Consider the following 21,172-nt stretch of genomic DNA (forward strand, 5'->3'; position numbering starts at 1 on the left):
TTATATATTTGGAGGAGAGACACAGAGTGTAAGACAGTAATTCAATCTTTGAAATAGAGTAAATGTGATCCCGTTGGAAAGCGTTCTGGAGTTATCCCGAGCCACGTGTGGTTCTCTTGATGACCTCCAATGCCGTCATTACTGCACGGCTGCATTTTCCCAGTAGCTTTTTCCGAGGAGCAAGATGTCTGAGTGTTATTATCACCTTCATTAAGTGGGTTGCTCCTTTCTTTGTCCTGTAAGGCTTCCCACACTAGATCGGGGACAAAGAATTCTTGGCTGTGCTAGCGTCTGGCATAACTCGCTAAGACAGGGTGTCTGGAAACGGATTAATCCATTTTACAGTGATTCATATGGGGAAAATAGTTTCGGTTTTCAAACACTTCGAATCTCGAGTGACATTCAGGAACGAATTAAGTTCTAGAATTGAGATTCCACTGTATTTGCTGTTATTTGTAAATTTGTCAGTAAACATCTAAGTACTATGGATCAAAGTCCGATATTCTAAATTACTTTAACAGCGACAAAAGCACTGAATAATTAATAACAGTAAACTAAAGTATCAGAAGTAGTAGTTGCTCATCCTAGACCAGCATCTTCATCTAGTCCACCACAAAAAAAATATACATTACTATTCATAGATTTATCTAGTTTTCTTCCATACAAGTTAATGTGCTAGGATATATCTAGGTGGTACCTGACACTCCACTTTGTACTCACTTATAGCAAGATATATATAATATGAATGTCACTAACATTACTTGGTGTTATAAAATCAGGCATGGTTCCTGTGGGAGAATTAAAAGTCTCCACATGGAAATAATAATTTGTGTAACTCAGCAAAAAAAAAAATCATAAAACTTGCCTTGCCATAATTATAATTTAGTGGGATGTGAGTTCAATTGACAATCAGGTTTTTCTCCACTGTTCTGGCATTCCTTATTCATTAAAGCTGAGATAAGGACATCAAAGTTAGATTTCATGTGTTCAAGCTATACTACCTTTTTCTTTATATCTATTGATAAAGTTCACCAGATTTACACGTAGTACTCAGTTCTGTCTGTCCTTGTAGTAAATGTCAAAACCTGTGTGTATTTTTCACAGTGCTTATAACATTGCCCATGTTTCACACATGCAAAGAATATCATAAGACTTACATAAATCACAAAATTCAGAAAATAATGATTTACCATCAATACCACATGCTTTTTAAGCTGGTACAGCCAGTTCTGATAGATGATTATTAACATTTATGGTGATGATTAATGTCTAAATCAAAGTGAAAATTAATATTAGGGTCATGGTAAAAAAATAACACTGTCATAGTGATAGTGAGAAAGATAACACACAACACCCCCATGGGATAATGTACTGTGCTCCTCTCCCTTGCTATGCATTGCAAGTTAGGAAGTCATCCAAGTGCAGGCTTTTTTCCTGTCAGGACCATTTATACCAATTTATTACAGGTTATCAAGGATAATGTGTCCTACTAATTTATCTTTACCTGTGCACCATACAATATTTCATCTGAAACAAACATTTTTAATGCAGAATGGTCCTCACCCATTTTCAGCATTACATCTTTCACACTTGTGACCTCGTTCACTTATAGTTTTGTTATTTTCTTTCAAGCTCACTTTCTCTTTTTCATAATTTCAATCCTCCTGTGGTTAAGAAAGAAAATTACCTAGTTAATTGAAAATTTTAAAATCTAATTCAATTAAGGGTACTACATATTTTTTCCTGTTCTACTAGCCAGGCATTTATATTAGAAACTAGAGTTTTTTTGTGTTTTAACATTTAGGTACTTTTACTTGACTTGGAAATTATTACACAATACTTTCTGATGATGCAAACATAATGTTTCCTCCAGATTTCAAATTCTTTTAGTGACAGCAAGAATATATGGGTGCAAGAGGGAAGCACACAAAGAGATAAGTTATTTGAAAGTAAGGAATGATGTGGGTTGCAGGATGGTGTGTGGGGAATCCTATTTAGTCAGGAGGGAGACTACTAAAAACTCTTCAAAATTAATTTCACAATTGGTGAGTTCCAGCAGGTATTACACATCTCCAACAGTGACAATACTCACTTTAGTTGTGCTAAGACAGTGTCCTCTAATATACAATACCAACAAGCAGATATCATCCAGATGATTATACATCAGGTTGGAAATATAAAGGATTGTTAGTGATGGTGATGAGGTGGGGTTGTGGCTTTATCTTCTCTTACAGAGTGTGTGTGTGTGTGTGTGTGTGTGTGTGTGTGTGTGTGTGTGTGTGTGTGTGTGTGTGTGTGTGTGTGGGGTTACCTAGTTGTATTTGCCTGGTTGTAATTTACAGAGCCTGAGCTCTGCTTATGTGGTCCCATCTCTATGTCTACACTTGTCCAGTTTTTCCTCGAAGTTGTGCACATTCATTGCTGATAATACACCCTCACTGAGCTTGTTCCATACTCCTATATTTCTCTGTGGGAAACTTTATTTCTTTATGTTATTCAAGCATCTTCCTTTTGTTATTTTTTTTATTTTATTTATTTATTTTTCTTTTTCTGTGTCCTCATGTCTAACTTGTCTAACTGATATTTCCTACTTCCCTTAGCAGCAGTTTCTCATTATCTGTTTCTTCCTCTCAATTTTACAATTTATAAATTAGTATTAAATCCCCCCTTTCTCTTCTTTGTTCCAATGTTGGCAGATTCATTTCCTTTAACTTGTCTTCAGATGTTGATTCTTCCAGTTCTGGAACCAACTTCATTGCCATCCTTTGTATCCTGTCTATTTTTTTCACATGTTTTCCCTGTGGGAAGACCACACTTGATTCAGTATATTCCAGCTTTGGTCTAATCATAGTGGGTAATTATCTTTCTCATGACATCTTTATCCATATAGTGGAATGCTGTTCCAATATTCCTCACCATTTTATATGTATCTCTGAATATCTTTTCTTCATGCTTCTCCAACTGCTGACTATCCTGTATTATCACTCCCAGATCTTTCTCTTCTTGTACTTTTATTATTTCTTAATTTCCCATCTTATATCTTCATTTAGGTCTCTTTTAACTTTTTCCATTTCCATTACATGACATTTTTTTCACATTCAACTCCCCATCTTTTATTTCTTACTCCAGTCCCAGATTTTATTCAGGTCATCTTGTAGAATTTCACAGTCTTTGTTGTCGTGTGTGTATTTACCTAGTTGTAATTTATAGGGCCTGAGCTATGTTCATGTCGTCCCATCTCCATATCTACACTTGTCCAGTTTTTTTTCTATGTGTGTGTGTGTGTGTGTTTACCTAGTTGCATTGTACAGGGTCCAAGCTAAAGTTCATTTGTCCTGTCTCCTTATCTGCAGTTATCCAGTTTATCTTTAAATTTGCTCAAACTAGCAGCTGTAATCACTCTTTTCACTTAAACTATTCCAGAGATCAATGCTTTGCTACAGGAAACTATATTTCTTGATGTCATTTTGAAATTTACTCTTATTAATCTTTTGCATGTGTGTGTGTGTGTGTGTGTGTGTGTGTGTGTGTGTGTGTGTGTGTGTGTGTGTGTGTGTGTGTGTGTGTGTGTGTGTGTAATAAATTTCTAGTTGCTATTTCAATTGTTCTGTACTATTGAACAACACAACAAAACACTACACATTTCTTGATGGCACTCCTACATGGACAAACACACATTACAATTCTCCCCCCCCCCCCCTCTCTCTCTCTCTCTCTCTCTCTCTCTCTCTCTCTCTCTCTCTCTCTCTCTCTCTCTCTCTCTCTCTCTCTCTCTCTCTCTCTCTCTCTCTCTCTCTCTCTCTCTCTCTCTCTCTCTCTCTCTCTCTCTCTCTCTCTCTCTCTCTCTCTCTCTCTCTCTCTCTCTCTCTCTCTCTCTCTCTCTCTCTCTCTCTCTCTCCTCATGTAACTCTGGCAAATAGATGTCATCTTGCACATGCTGCTGCAGGAGTACTACAGAAAGGTTGCTGAATGCTTTGCATATTGCTTGATGTCTGTACATGCTTTATTGAAAAGTTACTGGTTGTTGTATTTAGGCATATTTATTTTCTTTTTGTAGCTACATTATTTACTGGATGATCCTATTTAAAATTGCTGTCATGCCAAGCATGTTGACCTACCACTGATAAGAATATAAATGCAAATAATGTGTATACCTAAAGTAATTCTTGCATTAGCCAATATGCTGTACAAGGACTTAAGAAACAGTGCTTTGCCTCATATCTCCTTCCTTACATATATACTGTATTTCACAGCTAAAGGGGAACCCTCATTAGAGTGTCCCTGCTGCTGGGACCATCCATGAGGGAGTGTAAGCAGGCACCATGAAATTAATTGTGCAGCCCATCTTAATATTCTCCCTGGCTTGTTATTCCCTTGCCTCTCTCTCTCTCTCTCTCTCTCTCTCTCTCTCTCTCTCTCTCTCTCTCTCTCTCTCTCTCTCTCTCTCTCTCTCTCTCTCTCTCTCTCTCTCTCTCTCTCTCTCTCTCTCTCTCTCTCTCTCTCTCTCTCTGTCTCTCTCTCTCTCTCTCTCTCTCTCTCTCTCTCTCTCTCTCTCTCTCTCTCTCTCTCTCTCTCTCTCTCTCTCTCTCTCTCTGTTCCTTCATGTCATCTAAATTATTTTTGAAAACTAACATTCCTTCATCCAATTAGAGGCACCTTCATGGGATGGGACTGCATTTCCTTTTTGTAGTTATCATCGTGTTTTGAGTTGAGGTCAGTGTCCAGTAGCTTCTTGACATCTGGTAATAGTTCTCTCGTATTCATCACTAGCCCTCAGCAACATGCAGAGCAGCTTCTCCCTTGCTGGTGCATTATGTTCACTCCCTGTGAACACACTGTGTGTGTGTGTGTGTGTGTGTGTGTGTGCACGCATCTATGTGTGTGTGTTTTTACCTAGTTGTAATTTACAGTGCCTGAGCTATGCTCGTGTGGTCCCGTCTCCATGTCTACACTTGTCCAGTTCTTTCATAAAGTTGTGCACACTCATTGCCAAATACTACATCCTCACTTAGCTTGTTCCAGACTTCTGTATTTCTCTGTGGGAAACTATGTTTCTTTATGTTATTCAAACATCTTTTTCATAATTTTTTTTGCTGTGGCCTCATGTGTATCTGGTATTTTCTACTTCTCTTGATAGTAGTTTCTTATTATCAATTTCTTCCACTCTATTTCACAATTTATAAATCAGCACTAAGTCTCCACTTTCTCTTCTTTGTTCCAATGTTGGCAGATTCATTTCCTTTAACCTGTCTTCATATGTTAATTTTTCCAGTTCTGGAACCATCTCTGTTGCCATCCTTTGTATCTTTATGTTAATATATATATATATATATATATATATATATATATATATATATATATATATATTATATATATATATATATATATATATATATATATATATATATATATATATATATATATATATATTATATGTGTGTGTGTGTGTGTGTGTGTGTGTGTGTGTGTGTGTGTGTGTGTTTAACTAGTTGTATTTACCTAGTTGTGGTTTATGGGAGGGGAATAATTTCATAGTATCCCGTCTCTATATCTGTCCAGTTTGGTCTTAAAAGCATGGAGAATTTTGGCATTGACAACATCTTTACTGAGTTCATTCCAGTTGTTCACATTTATGTTAGGAAAACTATACTTCTTGATGTCTCTTCTACAGTTAACTTTCTTAAACTTCTTACTATGTCCCCTTGTATTCTGTGTGTCTAAATTTATAAAACATTCTTTGTCCACATTTTCCATACCATTTATCATTCTATAGGTGTTCATTAAATCCTCTCTCTCTCTCTCCTGTTTTCAAAGGTAGAAATTTCCAATCTTCTTAATCTCTCTCTTCATTTGTTGACTTTCTCAACTCTGGAACCATCTTAGTGACTGCTCTTTGTACTCTTTCCAATTTTTATAATATTCCTCTTTGTATGAGGAGACCACACCACTGCTGCATATTTCAATCTTGGTCTTATCATGGAAATCAACAACTTTTTTATCACTCCTTCATCCATATATGAGAATGCCATTCTTACTCTTTTCAACAAATTCATCATCTCTCCAGTAATTTTATCAATGTATCCGTCCAGAGTCAAATTTTCTGTAACTTACTCCCAAATCCACTTCTTCTTTTGATTTCTTTCACTTCACACTATCCATCTCATAATGATATTGTATTCTTTTCTTACTCTTACCAAACTCTATTACTTTACATTTACTTAAATTGAATTCCACTTGTCAAGATTTACTCCATCTTTTTATCTTTAAATCATCTTGCAGTACCATACAATCATTTACATTTTCTACTCTTCTCATTAGCTTAGCATCATCCACAAATAAGTTCATATAGCTATATATTTCTTCATTTATGTCATTCACATATATTACAAACATTATCAGTCCTAACACTGACCCCTGTGGGACACCACTAGTTACTTTCAGCCAAGATGAATTTTGGTCTTGTATTACAGTTTTCATCTCTCTATCATCCAAATAATTTTCCATCCACTCCAGCAGTCTTCCTCCAATTTTTCCATATTTTTTTATTTTCCATAGCAATCTTCAGTTTGGTACTTTGTCACATGCTTTCTTCAAGTCTGAGTAGACACCAACCACCCATCCATCTCTCTTCTGCACAATATCAACTACCCTTGAATAAAAGGACAATAATTTCATGGAGCATGATCTTCCCCTCCTAAATCCAAATTGCCAATTTACTAAAACTTTATCTCTTTCCAAGTGTTTCATCCATCTTTCTTTTATTGTTCTTTCACATAATTTTCCTACAACACTAGTCAAGGACACTGGTCTGTAATTTAGTGAGCTTTCCTTATTTCCTCCTTTGAATGTCGGTGTAATATTTGCTCTCTTCCAATCTTTTGGTACTCTTCCCTGTGATAGTGATGTCACCACTAGACTGTGAATTTTATTAGCCAGTTGTTCTCTACATTCCTTCAGTATCCAGTTTGATACTCCATCTGGACCAGATGCTTTATTTACATCAAGTTCTTCCATCATCTTAAGTATTTCCTTGTAACTGACTGGGACTGTACTTAGTACATTCCTCACCAACTTATCCCTTCCAGCATTAGGCTCCCTTTCCACAGTAAATACTGATCTGAAACTATTGTTCATAACCTCTGCCATGTCTGGTGCATCCTCATAGATTTTTCCTTCAACTTTCAATCTTGATACACCTTCCTTCTTCTTCATCTTCCCATTAATATGTCTAAAGAATAGCTTGGGTTCATTTATACACTTATCTATTATATCTCTTTCATAATTTCTTCTCTCCATTCTTATTATCTCAATGTACGTGTTTCTAGCATCAATATATTCCTCCCATCTGCTCTCAGTTTTCCTCTTCTTCCATCTATTCCAAGCATTTAACTTACAATTTCTAGCCTCTTTACTTTTTGTATTGAAACATTCTTTACCCTTTCTACATCTTGCTCCTTCTCTAGGTACAAATTTCTCCACAGCAGAATTATATATCCTTACAAATTCATCCCATTTTTCTCAAACATCTTATGTATCTTCAAAGTCATTCCAGTCCACAGCAATAAAGTGCTTTCTTAATTTTTCAAAGTCAGCTTTAATATATTTAAATCTTTTCTTCTTATAATTCTCATCAATGATTACATTTTCATTTTTCAAATTAAATTCCATCAACACATGATCACTTTTACCTAGAGGGTATCATAGTGTATAGTTTCAATAATTTCCATGTCCTTGGTAAACAATAAATCAAGTCTTGATGGTTTATCTCTTCCACTAAATCTGGCATCACGATCAAGCCACTGAGTCATTAAGTTTGCCACCACCTGATAAGGATGTTTGGTTTATCCAATATTCAGTTTATTCAGGTTTGGTTTAGGGAGATTTTACTGTGTGTGTGTGTGTGTGTGTGTGTGTGTGTGTGTGTGTGTGTGTGTGTGTATATATATATATATATATATATATATATATATATATATATATATATATATATATATATATATATATATATATATATATATATATATATATATATATGCCTTACATAATTTTTGCAAATCTATATTATATGTGTGGTGCTAACAAGCCATCACTTTCTCCAAAAGACAGATTAGAGTTAAGTATACAAACATCTATATTATTGGAATTGTACTGATGAAACACATACACACTCAATATGGTAGCAACAAAATAGAGGACTGCAAATATGAAATCATTTGGCTGTGTATGCTTCCATTTTTTTTTTTTTTTAGTGAAGAATTTAGTGTATAGCAAAATCATTATAATTATCTCTTGACAACATGTTAGTGACATGTCATGGCTAGACTGGTAGTATTATATTCAAATGACTAAACAGTGTTGTGTTATACTTATAGACTGCTCATGTTTAAAAATACTTGTCAGCGCTTTGATGTGCTGCATGTGTTTCCTTTAAGATGATGCCTTTTTTAATATCTTATCCATGTCCTTGAAAGACATTATGTTCTTTTGATGACTTATTTTGTATTGTGTCAGATTCATACACATATTGTTATTTATAATTTAGGAATTTTTCTCATTGCAGTTATTAACATGATCTGTGTTATTACAGCCACAAGCACGCTGGCATGGTCAGCCCATGGCGGCTGTGCTGTGATGGTTGATGACACCACTGTGATTACCGATGAGGCTCACCTGGGTCAAGCTGCTTCTCGAGGTAACCCACAACTCCCCCAAGACCGCCTGCCCCAGCATCCCCAGCAACAGTTCCAACCATTCTTCGTAGTTTATGATGACATGCGAGAGCTCCCGCGCCTTGACGCACCTCTCCATCGCATGCGTAGAAGTGTGTCGCATGAATTACCACCCCGCATGGACATTCACCCTCAGGACTCACCCATCCCCAGCTCCCTCATCCCCACTGATCCTCCTGCCTCTGGCTCCTTTGCTAACCCTGATCCCACATCCATCCATTCCTCTCAATCTCCTATGACTGACAATTTTAAAGACAGTGACACCTCCCCTAAAGACTCAGTTGATGACCCTCCTACTCCTTCCAGCCACTCTCACAAGTCCATGGAAACAAATTCTAACACTGGCAGTTTGTTTGTAGACTCAGATAGTGATTCCCTCCCTAAAACACATTCTTCTTTCTTTAGTAATGTAAATACCAATCAGGATGGTTCTGATGTTTCCCAGCCTTCACCTGCAGAGTTTGGACATAATAAGGGAAAAGGACTTGCAGCAGAATTCAATGCTCATTTTCATATGGCACACACTAACCCATCTTATGACACTACTGGTGATTCATCTTCAAAGATTGCAACTCTAGAAGGTCCACTGTCTGGCCCACCAGTAATTAGAGAAACAAGGGAAACTCAACATGTGTCATTCAGCAACAAGGGTGCATCGATGGACAATCCATCAGGACCAGAAAGGAATGTTTTCGCTCCTGTGGTTGATGTGGTTGAATACTCCAATGATGATGGTAATGCTGAATTGCCTGAGACTGATAATGTTGTGATTGTGGATGAGACAGAAGATGTGCAAGAGACCCTTGACACTTCTTTTACCTATGAGGAAGAAATAACTGATGACACAGATGACAGCGAAAAGGACCTTGACAGATATGAAGAGACTGAAGACTCAGATGAGGAAGTCAAAGAGGAGGCCTTGGCTGAGTATGAGTATGGTCGTAATCCTGAAAATTATGTGGATGTTGTTGAGTACATTCAGGTTAATGAGACTGAAGGAAACGGCTCTACTCCATTCACAGAACTCCCAGAAAACAATGAGTTCATGGATACTAATAGTGGGAGAAATATATCAGCTGAATTCTTACCAGCTTCTCTGACAAATGTGGACTTGGAAGACATTATGGTGGGTGATGATCCCTTGGAAAGCATGGCACAGGAGTCAAATAATGTAGCTGCTGTACCAAGCAGTACAGGGGAAACTCAAAATAAGGAAAGAAAGGCATTCAGATCTTGGATGGGAGGTTTCCCAAAACTATCTGCAAACCCCAGTGGAGTTGATAACAGTTCTGGGGAATCTGGGTCAAATGATGCAGAAAGAGTGCCTCCTGAAAATAGCCACACCAATAGAGTGTTAAAATCTTCTGTTGATGCCTGGTTTTCCAGGTATGGCATTAGAAAGTCACAGATGGAAGGCATTGATGACAAAACTGCAAGTGCTGAAAGTTCTGGTCCCTTATTTAGTGAGGCAGAAAATGAACACTTTTTGTTTGACTCTGCAGAGAACAATGGTGGAAGAGTAACCAGGCAATCAGCATATAGAAGAGGAAGATCATATGACCCTAATGATCCTCAGGGAGGTCCTATACCCCAGTCCGATCCTAGAAGTTATCCATCCACAATCCTAGAAGCCCTGGGAGTGCCATATTACCAAGATCCCACTCGGTCACCACCACTGAGGAACCACACCTACAAAGGCCCTGTCACTGCAAGGGATGTTTTCCCACATATCTTTGAATATGATCTGGATAACCATGATGACTACTATTATGAGGATGATGCTTACTACTATTTTGATGAATATTCTGTTGATAATCGTCCACCAAATAAAGAAGTTGATGAATTTGAGGATGTGGAGGATGAAGAGGATTCTACTGAAATTATATTTGATGAGGAGGAAGAGGATGATGACGGCCTTGGGGAAGTCCAGGCTGCCCATCGAGATGTCAGAAATGTGGTTACCATGAGTCCTCCACATGGCCGTTTGGCTTTGTTGGCTCCTGCTAGTACTCCTGTAAGAGCCACACAGTACCCTCCAGGACTACAGGCTATGTCCCTCACCAAAGAAGAGTTTCATGTGGGTCTTGCAGAGCCTCAGGTCAGAACCCTTAACCAGGGACAGGATGAACTGGTAGAGATTGAAGTTGTACCACTGGAAAGAAATTATCCTTCTGTGAGCTCCATGGAAACTGGAACAAATTATTCTCCATCAGTGGATAACCACAACAGAGAAACTACTGTTGAGAGAAAGATTATAGAAACCCCAACTCCTTCTGCAACCACCACATTTTCCTCAACCCCTGTGGTCACATCTACTAGGGCCCCACCAGTGCCACCCACACCTCGCTCCATTGATACCTCAGAACATCTGCCTCCACTGCATGGTCCAAAATTCCTAACACCACACCATCGAGCCTCACCACCCATAGAAATCCCCTCTGAAGGGAAAAAAGTACCAAAATTCTTGATGCATATTGCAGAAAACAACTCCGCAGCACCAAGAGGCCCACCTGATACCACATCCCATCACACGTCTGCTGGCCAGCCACTGAATGACAACCATAGTATGAGTCTAGGGAAAAATACACCTCATTTGTATTCTGGCAGCTCTTCTTCTCACCCACCTAGAAAGAGCTATGAGGAGCAAGATGAAATCCAGAGGCAACACAGTGAAAGTTCACATAACCAAGATCAGGTTGTTTCAATACTGGACCATTCAAGGTCACATAGTGCTTCACACAGCAGTCCAGAAGAGGAAACCTTCCATGAACATGAGGCTGCCCGAGAACTACGCCATAACAGGTCACCACCACAATATAGTTCCAGTGGCCACCTTACTCACGGCAGTAAATCAGGACGCTCGAAGCGAGTTACAGTTAATGTTACTATTGCCACTGATGATGGAGAGGCAGCAGCAGGTAGAGGTAAAAGTCCAAATAACCCTCTATATGTTCTGTCTGTATCTGTGCCCACCTCTGGAAAGAACCAGGAGGCAGACATCACCCTCGTGGAGCCAAATGAACAACAGCAGGTTGCATCTGTTTCCATTAAAATTAATGGAAATGATACCTATGGCAGGGGCAACAGCAGCCAGATCCGTGAATTTTCTGCTCTTCCCCAGACTGGCCAGCTTGTGTCAGGGCATGGAGAGAAAGGACAATGCCAGTGCCCTTGTTCTTGTGACAATGACAATAGTATTCCATCCTTTTCCCAATCCCTACCATCCCAAAGCCGTCCTGAGGAGTCCCTGGCTACTTCTAGACTCCATGACCCTGATTCCCAAACACCAGTCCAGGGCTGTGCCTCAGATCCCAACCCAACCACTACCACCTCCACCACTACTACCACACCCCCACATATGGTAGGGGATAAGGAAATCAAAGGTGAGACAGATCATCCTCAGTCTTTTTAATGGAACCTGAACTAATTACTAGTCCTTTGCCAGGTAAGGTCATTGAGTGGTGAGACATGACTTGGATGATATGAAATAGTGCATAGTATATGAAGTATGCCTCATGCCATTAGGTGTGTGTGTGTGTGTGTGTGTGTGTGTGTGTGTGTGTGTGTGTGTGTGTGTGTGTGTGTGTGTGTTCACTTAATTGTATTTACCTAGTTGTATTGTACAGGGCACAAGCCAAAGCTCATTTTGTCCTGTCTCCATAACTATATTTATCCAATTTCTCTTTAAACATGTGTACACTGTTTGCCACAACCACCTCTTCCTTCAAATCATTCCAGATTTCAATAGCTCGATACGGGAAGCTGTATTTCTTGATGTCTCTTGAACATCCACTCTTCTTTATTTTCTTCCCATGCCCCCTCATCTGTCTCTCCCTCCTGTGTGTGTGTGTGTGTGTGTGTGTGTGTGTGTGTGTGTGTGTGTGTGTGTGTGTGTGTGTTGTGATAACAGTTGTAATAATGTAAAATTTATTTTTAAGGAAATTGCATGAAAATTATAAAAATGTTAGGACCTGTTACCTTGTTAAAGGAGAGGAGGAATAGGACAGGTGGCAGGTCAATAGAGGAGTAGTAGTCATTGTCTTGCCCACTCATTGGTCATCAGTGGCACAGGACAAGTTTACTGGTAATCCTCATCACCATCTTTCGAGTACAACTTTGCCTTGTAAAAAAAAATTAACATTGTTTTGCATGTATGCTTTTTTGACTCATTTACTTTTTTTTTGTAGCTATTTTATTTAGTTCAGTTTCCATTTTTTTTATTGTTTTGGCTTGTGTGTTGCTGTTTTGCTTATCCCAGAATTTGAATAACAAGTATGTTGCATTGTTCTTACCTCAGGTGTTGCTTGCTGGTCATCAAGACAGTCTTTCCTGGGAACTAAAAGCACCAAGTTTTAATGTTATCCAAATTCCTAAGTTTGCAATTTTCTATTAATGTGCAACATTTTTTTTTTCAGGTATATATTGTTAAGAAGTGAAAGAAAAAAGTATATATATATATATATATATATATATATATATATATATATATATATATATATATATATATATATATATATATATATATATATATATGAAATTGATTAAATGAATTCCTGTTAACCAAAGGATGTGGCAGGCCCCCAAAACCCATTACAGGGGTCATCATGTGCTGGTGTCCCATCCTCTACTGTCCTATCAGGCCTTGTATTTATCTGATATTTTTGTCTACCACTCTTTATTGGTATTTATTATCTATTTTTCAGTGTTCATCCTGTGTTTTATGATCTTACCTCCCTCATTAATTAAAAACTAAATTTAATCTTCATGTTCTCATTTATCTATAATCAGACCTGCAAAATTAATTCAGTCATCATTATAGCAGGCATCCATGCAGGCATCTAATGTATCTGTGAAGATGTCTCAGCCATTTCTCTCATTGCATATAAATGCAGTGGATGATCTCTTTTTATATGCCACTGTACATTACCAATATTTTAAGGTTGTGGTGGATGGAACAAAATTTTCCATTTAGAGGTATCCCACAAAATGTAATTGAGCCTTCCATCACCAGAATCTCATTTCAACCAGATGGCACCACTTCTATCACATCTATCTCTAAAGCTGAGTTCTTTGCTCAAACCTTTGCTAAAAACTCTACCTTGGATGATTCAGAGCTTGTTCCTCTCTCTCCTCCACCCTTTGACTACTTCATGCTACCTATAAAAATTCTTCATAATGATGTTTTCCATGCCTTTGCTGGTCTTAACTCTCGGAAGGCTTATGGACCTGATGGGGGCCCTCCTATTGTTCTCCAGAACTGTGCCTCCATGCTTGCACCTTGCTTAGTTAAACTTTTTCAACTGTCAGTCAACATCTACCTTTCCTTCTTGCTGGAAGTTTGCCTACATTCAGCCTGTTCCTAAAAAGGGTGAATGTTCGGATCCCTCAAACTACCATCCTATTGCTTTCATTTCCTGCCTATCTAAAGTTTTTTAATCTTTCCTCAACAGGAAGATTCTTAAACACTATCACTTCACAACCTTGTATTTGATCATCACTATGGGTTCCGTCAAGGCTGCTCTACTTGTGATCTTCTGGCTTTCCGTACTGAGTCAGTCATCCTCTTTTAGAGATTTTGGTGAAACTTTTGCTGTTGCCTTAGACATATCAAAAGCTTTTGATAGAGTCTGGCACAAAGCTTTGATTTCCAAACTATCTTCCTATGGCTTCTATCCTTCTCTCTTTAACTTCATCTCAAGTTTCCTTTCTGACCATTCTATTGCTGCTGTGGTAGACGGTCACTACATCTGAAGTTTTCTTTCTGACTGTTCTATTGCTGCTGTGGTAGATGGTCACTGTTCTTCTAAATCTATTAACAGTGGTGTTCCTCAGGGTTCTGTCCTGTCACCCACTCTCTTCCTATTATTCATCAATGACCTTCTAAAACCAAATTTCTTGTCCTGTCCACTCCTATGCTGATGATACCACCCTGCACTTTTCCACATCTTTTCATAGACATCCAACCTTTCAGGAAGCAAACAGTTCCTGCAGGGAAACCACATAATGCCTGACTTCTGATCTCTCTTAAATTTCTGATTGGGACAGAACAAACTTAGTATTGTTCAGTGCCTCAAAAACTCAATTCCTCCATCTATCAACTTAACACAACCTTCCAGACAAGTATCCCCTCTTCTTCAGTGACACTCAGCTGTCCCCCTCTTTTACACTAAACATCCTCGATCTGTCCTTTTCTTATAATCTAAACTGGAAACTTTGCATCTCATCTCTAGCTGAAATAGCTTCTATGAAGTTAGGTGTTTTGAGATGTCTCCACCAGTTTTTCTCATCCTTCCAGCTGCTAACTCTGTACAGGGGCCTTATCCATCCATGTATGGAATATGCTTCATATGTCTGGAGAGGGGAGTTCCACTCATACTGCTCTTTTAGACAGGGTGGAATCGAAAGCTTTTTGTCTCATTAACTCCTTTCCTATAACTGACTGTCTTCAGCCTCTTTCTTATCACTGCAATGTTGCATCTCTTGGTATCTTCTGCTGCTATTTTCATGCTAACTGCTCTTCTGATATTACTAATTGCATGCCTCTCCTCTTCTCATGGCCTCGCTGCACAGGACTTTCTTCTATCTCTTACCCCTATTCTGTCCACTTCTCTATGCAAGAGTTAACCAGTATTCTCAGTCATTCATTCCTTTCTATGGGTAAACTCTGGAACTCCTTGCCTGCTTCTGTATTTCCACCTTCCTATGACTTGAACTCCTTCAAGAGGGAGGTTTCAAGACACTTATCCTTCAATTTTTGACTACTGCTTTGGATACTATTCAGGATTCAGGGACGGCATCTTAGTGGGTCCCACTATCTCTCTCTCTCTCTCTCTCTCTCTCTCTCTCTCTCTCTCTCTCTCTCTCTCTCTCTCTCTCTCTCTCTCTCTCTCTCTCTCTCTCTCTCTCTCTCTCTCTCTCTCTCTCTCTCTCTCTCTCTCTCTCTCTCTCTCTCTCTCTCTCTCTCTCTCTCTCTCTCTCTCTCTCTCTCTCTCTCTCTCTCTCTCTCTCTCTCTCTCTCTCTCTCTCTCTCTCTCTCTCTCTCTCTCTCTCTCTCTCTCTCTCTCTCTCTCTCTCTCTCTCTCTCTCTCTCTCTCTCTCTCTCTCTCTCTCTCTCTCTCTCTCTCTCTCTCTCTCTCTCTCTCTCTCTCTCTCTCTCTCTCTCTCTCTCTCTCTCTCTCTCTCTCTCTCTCTCTCTCTCTCTCTCTCTCTCTCTCTCTCTCTCTCTCTCTCTCTCTCTCTCTCTCTCTCTCTCTCTCTCTCTCTCTCTCTCTCTCTCTCTCTCTCTCTCTCTCTCTCTCTCTCTCTCTCTCTCTCTCTCTCTCTCTCTCTCTCTCTCTCTCTCTCTCTCTCTCTCTCTCTCTCTCTCTCTCTCTCTCTCTCTCTCTCTCTCTCTCTCTCTCTCTCTCTCTCTCTCTCTCTCTCTCTCTCTCTCTCTCTCTCTCTCTCTCTCTCTCTCTCTCTCTCTCTCTCTCTCTCTCTCTCTCTCTCTCTCTCTCTCTCTCTCTCTCTCTCTCTCTCTCTCTCTCTCTCTCTCTCTCTCTCTCTCTCTCTCTCTCTCTCTCTCTCTCTCTCTCTCTCTCTCTCTCTCTCTCTCTCTCTCTCTCTCTCTCTCTCTCTCTCTCTCTCTCTCTCTCTCTCTCTCTCTCTCTCTCTCTCTCTCTCTCTCTCTCTCTCTCTCTCTCTCTCTCTCTCTCTCTCTCTCTCTCTCTCTCTCTGCTGGTGCCCCTTCTATATAAAAAAATGTTCCATGAAACAGATTTTTTCTAACAATTTAATTTGTTTAATCTTACAGTGTTTATAAAGAAATGTCATGCAGTAATACTTTGATATTACACTTTAAAACAAAATGTAGCATTATGACAGCCACCTCAGATATAACTCTGTGAGTCACACTGCAGATGCTGTTGCTGTAAGAATGGGTGTATTGTTTACTTTCTAGAAATAACAGATTTTCTTTGGAACTTGCAATTGATTATATGTTAAGACAATGCATTTGATTGGTAGTGAACTGCTAGTAATTTTTTTACAAGGTAATTATGAAAAGAAAAATAGTACCAGGATCATAACCCAGCAAACAGTCACCACTTGCAGTACTCAAATTATTTCAGCTGATTTGCTTCATTCATTTTGTAGAAATGAATTCCTAGTTTTGAAACTCATTTAGTTAAGAGCAATCACCTAGAGCTATAACTATGTATATATCTAAATGTGGCTATGTTTTGTCCCAGAAAGGAGTTTCTACCAAAACAACAGATATAATCTGTCTAATAGAGCAAAACATGACTTTCATAATCCCCAGGCATTCTTGAGTTCTTTTCTGATCTTTTCAGTAACAACATCCCTGGTAAATTACAAGTAATATGTGCATTGATAGAAATTATAATAGAACTATAGGTACCATTTCCTACGTATTAGATTTAGGTTATTAAAGCATTAGCAACCAGTTACTCCATGGTAAACAAATCAACAAAGCAAGCATAACCATGTTATTGTCAGCAAATTTACTATAGATCATGCATTTAAAATAATATTGTTACAGTAAATATATATTTTTTAATAATAGTATAAGGCACATGTATATTGCAAATTAATAAGCTCAGCATGAAACATTTCAGTAAGGTTGGTGGAAATGTGGATCTATATTTATGTATTTTATATATATATTTTCGCATTTGTTTTTGTTTATTAAATTCTTATATATATATATATATATATATATATATATATATATATATATATATATATATATATATATATATATATATATATATATATATATATATATATATATATATATATATATGTGTGTGTAATTTTAACAGCTTATTAACTATGCATATTTGTCATCAGTTAAGAATATTGTCTTAATTGGCATTGGATCATCTTTCAGACCACAACAATCGTCCAACGAAAACCATTCCCCCAGATGGCACAACATTCAAAATGATGGAGCTGGGACAACAGCTCAATGGTGTTATCCCACCCTATGGCTACTGGAACATGCAGTTTTACCAGTCAGAGTCAGCCTATGTCAAGTTTGAGGTATCCATCCCGCGGGGCTCCTCCATCGGTGTGTACGGTCGCCGCAATGCTCTGCCCACCCATACTTCCTATGACTTCCTGCAGGTGCTGTCAGGCTACAAGATGGGATCAGGCCGTTCTACCAGGGCCAGCAAGGTAATTGTAAGGAAACTCTCAATTTTGTTTTAAATGTGTCTCTCAGTAAATCAGAGTGCAACAGGATTTGACTTGCTTAACTATAAAATCACTAGGCAGAAAACATGCATTTAAAAAAATAACTTATTATTATCATTGTATCATATTAAGAAAATTTATTTTGCCAAAAAAAAATCATATATATTTGTGAAAATGTGTATGAAGGAAAACATAAGCTTTTTGCACTCTACTCCACTCATTTTGAATATTTGCAGTCTTATGATGAAGCAGTAAAGTTATTGCTCTTCAGGTACACTTGTTTAGGTTTGTTATAAGTTATTCTTAATTGACCCTCCTATATGCTGCATTGTTTAGCTCCAACACAAGACTTCAAATGCAAAGTTGATTGGTATTTGTCTGAAATAAAAGTACATTAGATCTGTACTTTACATGTATTTCAATTGGTTGTGCAGCCTTGTCAACTAAAATTAAAATTTTTGTTAGAAGATCCATCTTGATATGGTTTATGGGTAGTAGATTTTGACATAAAATCCCTGTTATGATCATAATAAAAGCTGTACCACTATCAAATACATTTAATACATGGGAAAAAAAATCACTTTTTTTTTTTTTTTTTTTTTTTTTTTTTTTTACTAAAATAACTTTCCTTACACCTTTCTGATATATCAACTTGGTGGATTTCTTTTTTAAGTGTTAGTGTTATTCATTTGTTTCTGTCTTTGTTCCAGTCATTTACACAAAAAAGTTACATACAAAACTTGTATCTCTTTGCCTATGATGTCAAGATGTTCTTACATAATTGTCATTATTACAACCTGCATTTTCAACAGTATCATCAAAAGCAGAGACATCATTAATAATAAATAATTGATATTATAGTATTCAGATCAATGCAGGAAAGACTCCTCACATTTCTTGCCTATAAATTTTATTTTATTTATTTATTTTATTTTTTATATTGGTCTATTCTTGTCTGTTCAGCTTCACCCCATCTACATTTTTTCTTATGCATTTGCCTCCATTATAACTTAGTCATTATTATCTGAAAAACCAGCCTTTCTTTCTCTTTCTCAGGCCCCACTACAGCCACAGGCAGTAACCAAATACCTTGAACAAGGTCATTGGTTCTTAAGCCTTTACAATGATGATGGGGATCCACAAGAAGTAAGCTTGAATGGTGCTGTGTCCTCTGAGTACACAGAGGGCTGTCCCCGGGGCTGTTCTGGCAATGGGGACTGTATCTTGGGGTCATGCCAGTGCCACCCAGGTTATACTGGTTCTGACTGCACCCAGAGTGAGTATTAAATGTTGAAATGGCTTTGTGTTAATAAAGTGCATCTGTGTGTGTGTGTGTGTGTGTGTGTGTGTGTGTGTGTGTGTGTGTGTGTGTGTGTGTGTGTGTGTGTGTGTGTGTTTATTTACCTAGTTGTATTGTACAGGGCATGAGCCACATTCATTTTGTTCTGTCTCCATAACCATATTTATCCAGTTTCTCTTTAAACGTGTACACTGTTTGCCTCAATCACCTCTCCCTTCAAATCATTCCAGATTTCAATAGTTTTATACGGGAAGGTGCATTTCTTGATGTCACTTGAACATCCAATCTTCTTTGTTTTCTTCCCATGCTCCCTTGTCCATCTCTCTCTCTCCCTCATCCATCTGTGGTACTAAGTCATTTCTGTCTATTCTTTTTATATTGTTTACTAATTTGTACATTGTTATCAGGTCTTCTCTTTCTCTTCTCTCATAGTGTTGGTAATCCCATCTCTTCAAGCGTTTCTTCATAGCTTGTCTTTCAATTCTGGTACCATCTTTGTCACTATCCTCTGTATTCTTTCCAGTTTCTGTATATTTTTTTTCTGTGTGGAGTTCAAACTACTGGTGTGTATTCCAGTTTAGGTCATATCATGCTTGTTATAATTTTCTTCATCATTTCTTTATCTAAATAGTTTTTTTTTTTTTTTTTTTTTTTTTTTGATGTAGGAAGGATACTGGCCAAGGGCAACAAAAATCTAATAAAAAAAATGCCCACTGAAATGCCAGTCCCATAAAAGGATCAAAGCAGTGGTCAAAAATTGGTGGATAAGTGTCTTGAAACCTCCCTCTTGAAGGAATTCAAGTCATAGGAAGGTGGAAATACAGAAGCAGGCAGGGAGTTCCAGAGTTTACCAGAGAAAGGGATGAATGATTGAGAATACTGGTTAACTCTTGCGTTAGAGAGGTGGACAGAATAGGGGTGAGAGAAAGAAGAAAGTCTTGTGCAGCGAGGCCGCGGAAGGAGGAGAGGCATGCAGTTAGCAAGATCAGAAGAGCAGTTGGCATGAAAATAGCGGTAGAAGACAGCTAGATATGCAACATTGCGGCGGTGAGAGAGAGGCTGAAGACAGTCAGTTAGAGGAGAGGAGTTGATGAGACGAAAAGCTTTTGATTCCACCCTGTCTAGAAGAGCAGTATAAGTGGAACCCCCCCAGACATGTGAAGCATACTCCATACATGGACGGATAAGGCCCTTGTACAGAGTTAGCAGCTGGGGGGGCGGTGAGAAAAACTGGCGGAGACGTCTCAGAACACCTAACTTCATAGAAGCTGTTTTAGCTAGAGATGAGATGTGAAGTTTCCAGTTCAGATTATAAGTAAAGGACAGACCGAGGATGTTCAGTGTAGAAGAGGGGGACAGTTGAGTGTCATTGAAGAAGAGGGGATAGTTGTCTGGAAGGTTGTGTCGAGTTGATAGATGGAGGAATTGAGTTTTTGAGGCATTGAACAATACCAAGTTTGCTCTGCCCCAATCAGAAATTTTAGAAAGATCAGAAGTCAGGCATTCTGTGGCTTCCCTGCGTGATATGTTTACCTCCTGAAGGGTTGGACGTCTATGAAAAGACATGGAAAAGTGCAGGGTGGTATCATCAGCATAGGAGTGGATAGGACAAGAAGTTTGGTTTAGAAGATCATTAATGAATAATAAGAAGAGAGTGGGTGACAGGACAGAACCCTGAGGAACACCACTGTTAATAGATTTAGGAGAAGAACAGTGACCGTCTACCACAGCAGCAATAGAACGGTCAGAAAGGAAACTTGAGATGAAGTTACAGAGAGAAGGATAGAAACCGTAGGAGGGTAGTTTGGAAATCAAAGCTTTGTGCCAGACTCTATCAAAGGCTTTTGATATGTCCAAGGCAACAGCAAAAGTTTCACCAAAGTCTCTAAAAGAGGATGACCAAGATTCAGTAAGGAAAGCCAGAAGATCACCAGTAGAGCGGCCTTGA

General features: G+C 38.4%; 1 protein-coding gene across 3 annotated transcripts in view; it reads left to right on the forward strand.

The window, feature by feature from the left end:
* Nucleotides 1–21,172, forward strand: part of LOC135104233 (teneurin-m-like) — a 116,224-nt gene that overhangs the window by 53,086 nt on the left and 41,966 nt on the right. For 2 of the 3 annotated variants that reach the window (XM_064011387.1, XM_064011389.1), the window contains exons 2-4: nucleotides 8,588–12,112; nucleotides 17,620–17,912; nucleotides 18,981–19,200. In XM_064011387.1, the coding sequence (XP_063867457.1) occupies nucleotides 8,632–12,112; nucleotides 17,620–17,912; nucleotides 18,981–19,200 (3,994 nt within the window). In that variant the 5' untranslated portion in view covers nucleotides 8,588–8,631. The remainder of the gene's footprint in view (nucleotides 1–8,587; nucleotides 12,113–17,619; nucleotides 17,913–18,980; nucleotides 19,201–21,172) is intronic. The other variant, XM_064011388.1, reaches the window with a different exon arrangement.

The sequence above is a fragment of the Scylla paramamosain genome, chromosome 10 (assembly GCF_035594125.1).
Source record: "Scylla paramamosain isolate STU-SP2022 chromosome 10, ASM3559412v1, whole genome shotgun sequence".
NCBI lineage: Eukaryota > Metazoa > Arthropoda > Malacostraca > Decapoda > Portunidae > Scylla > Scylla paramamosain.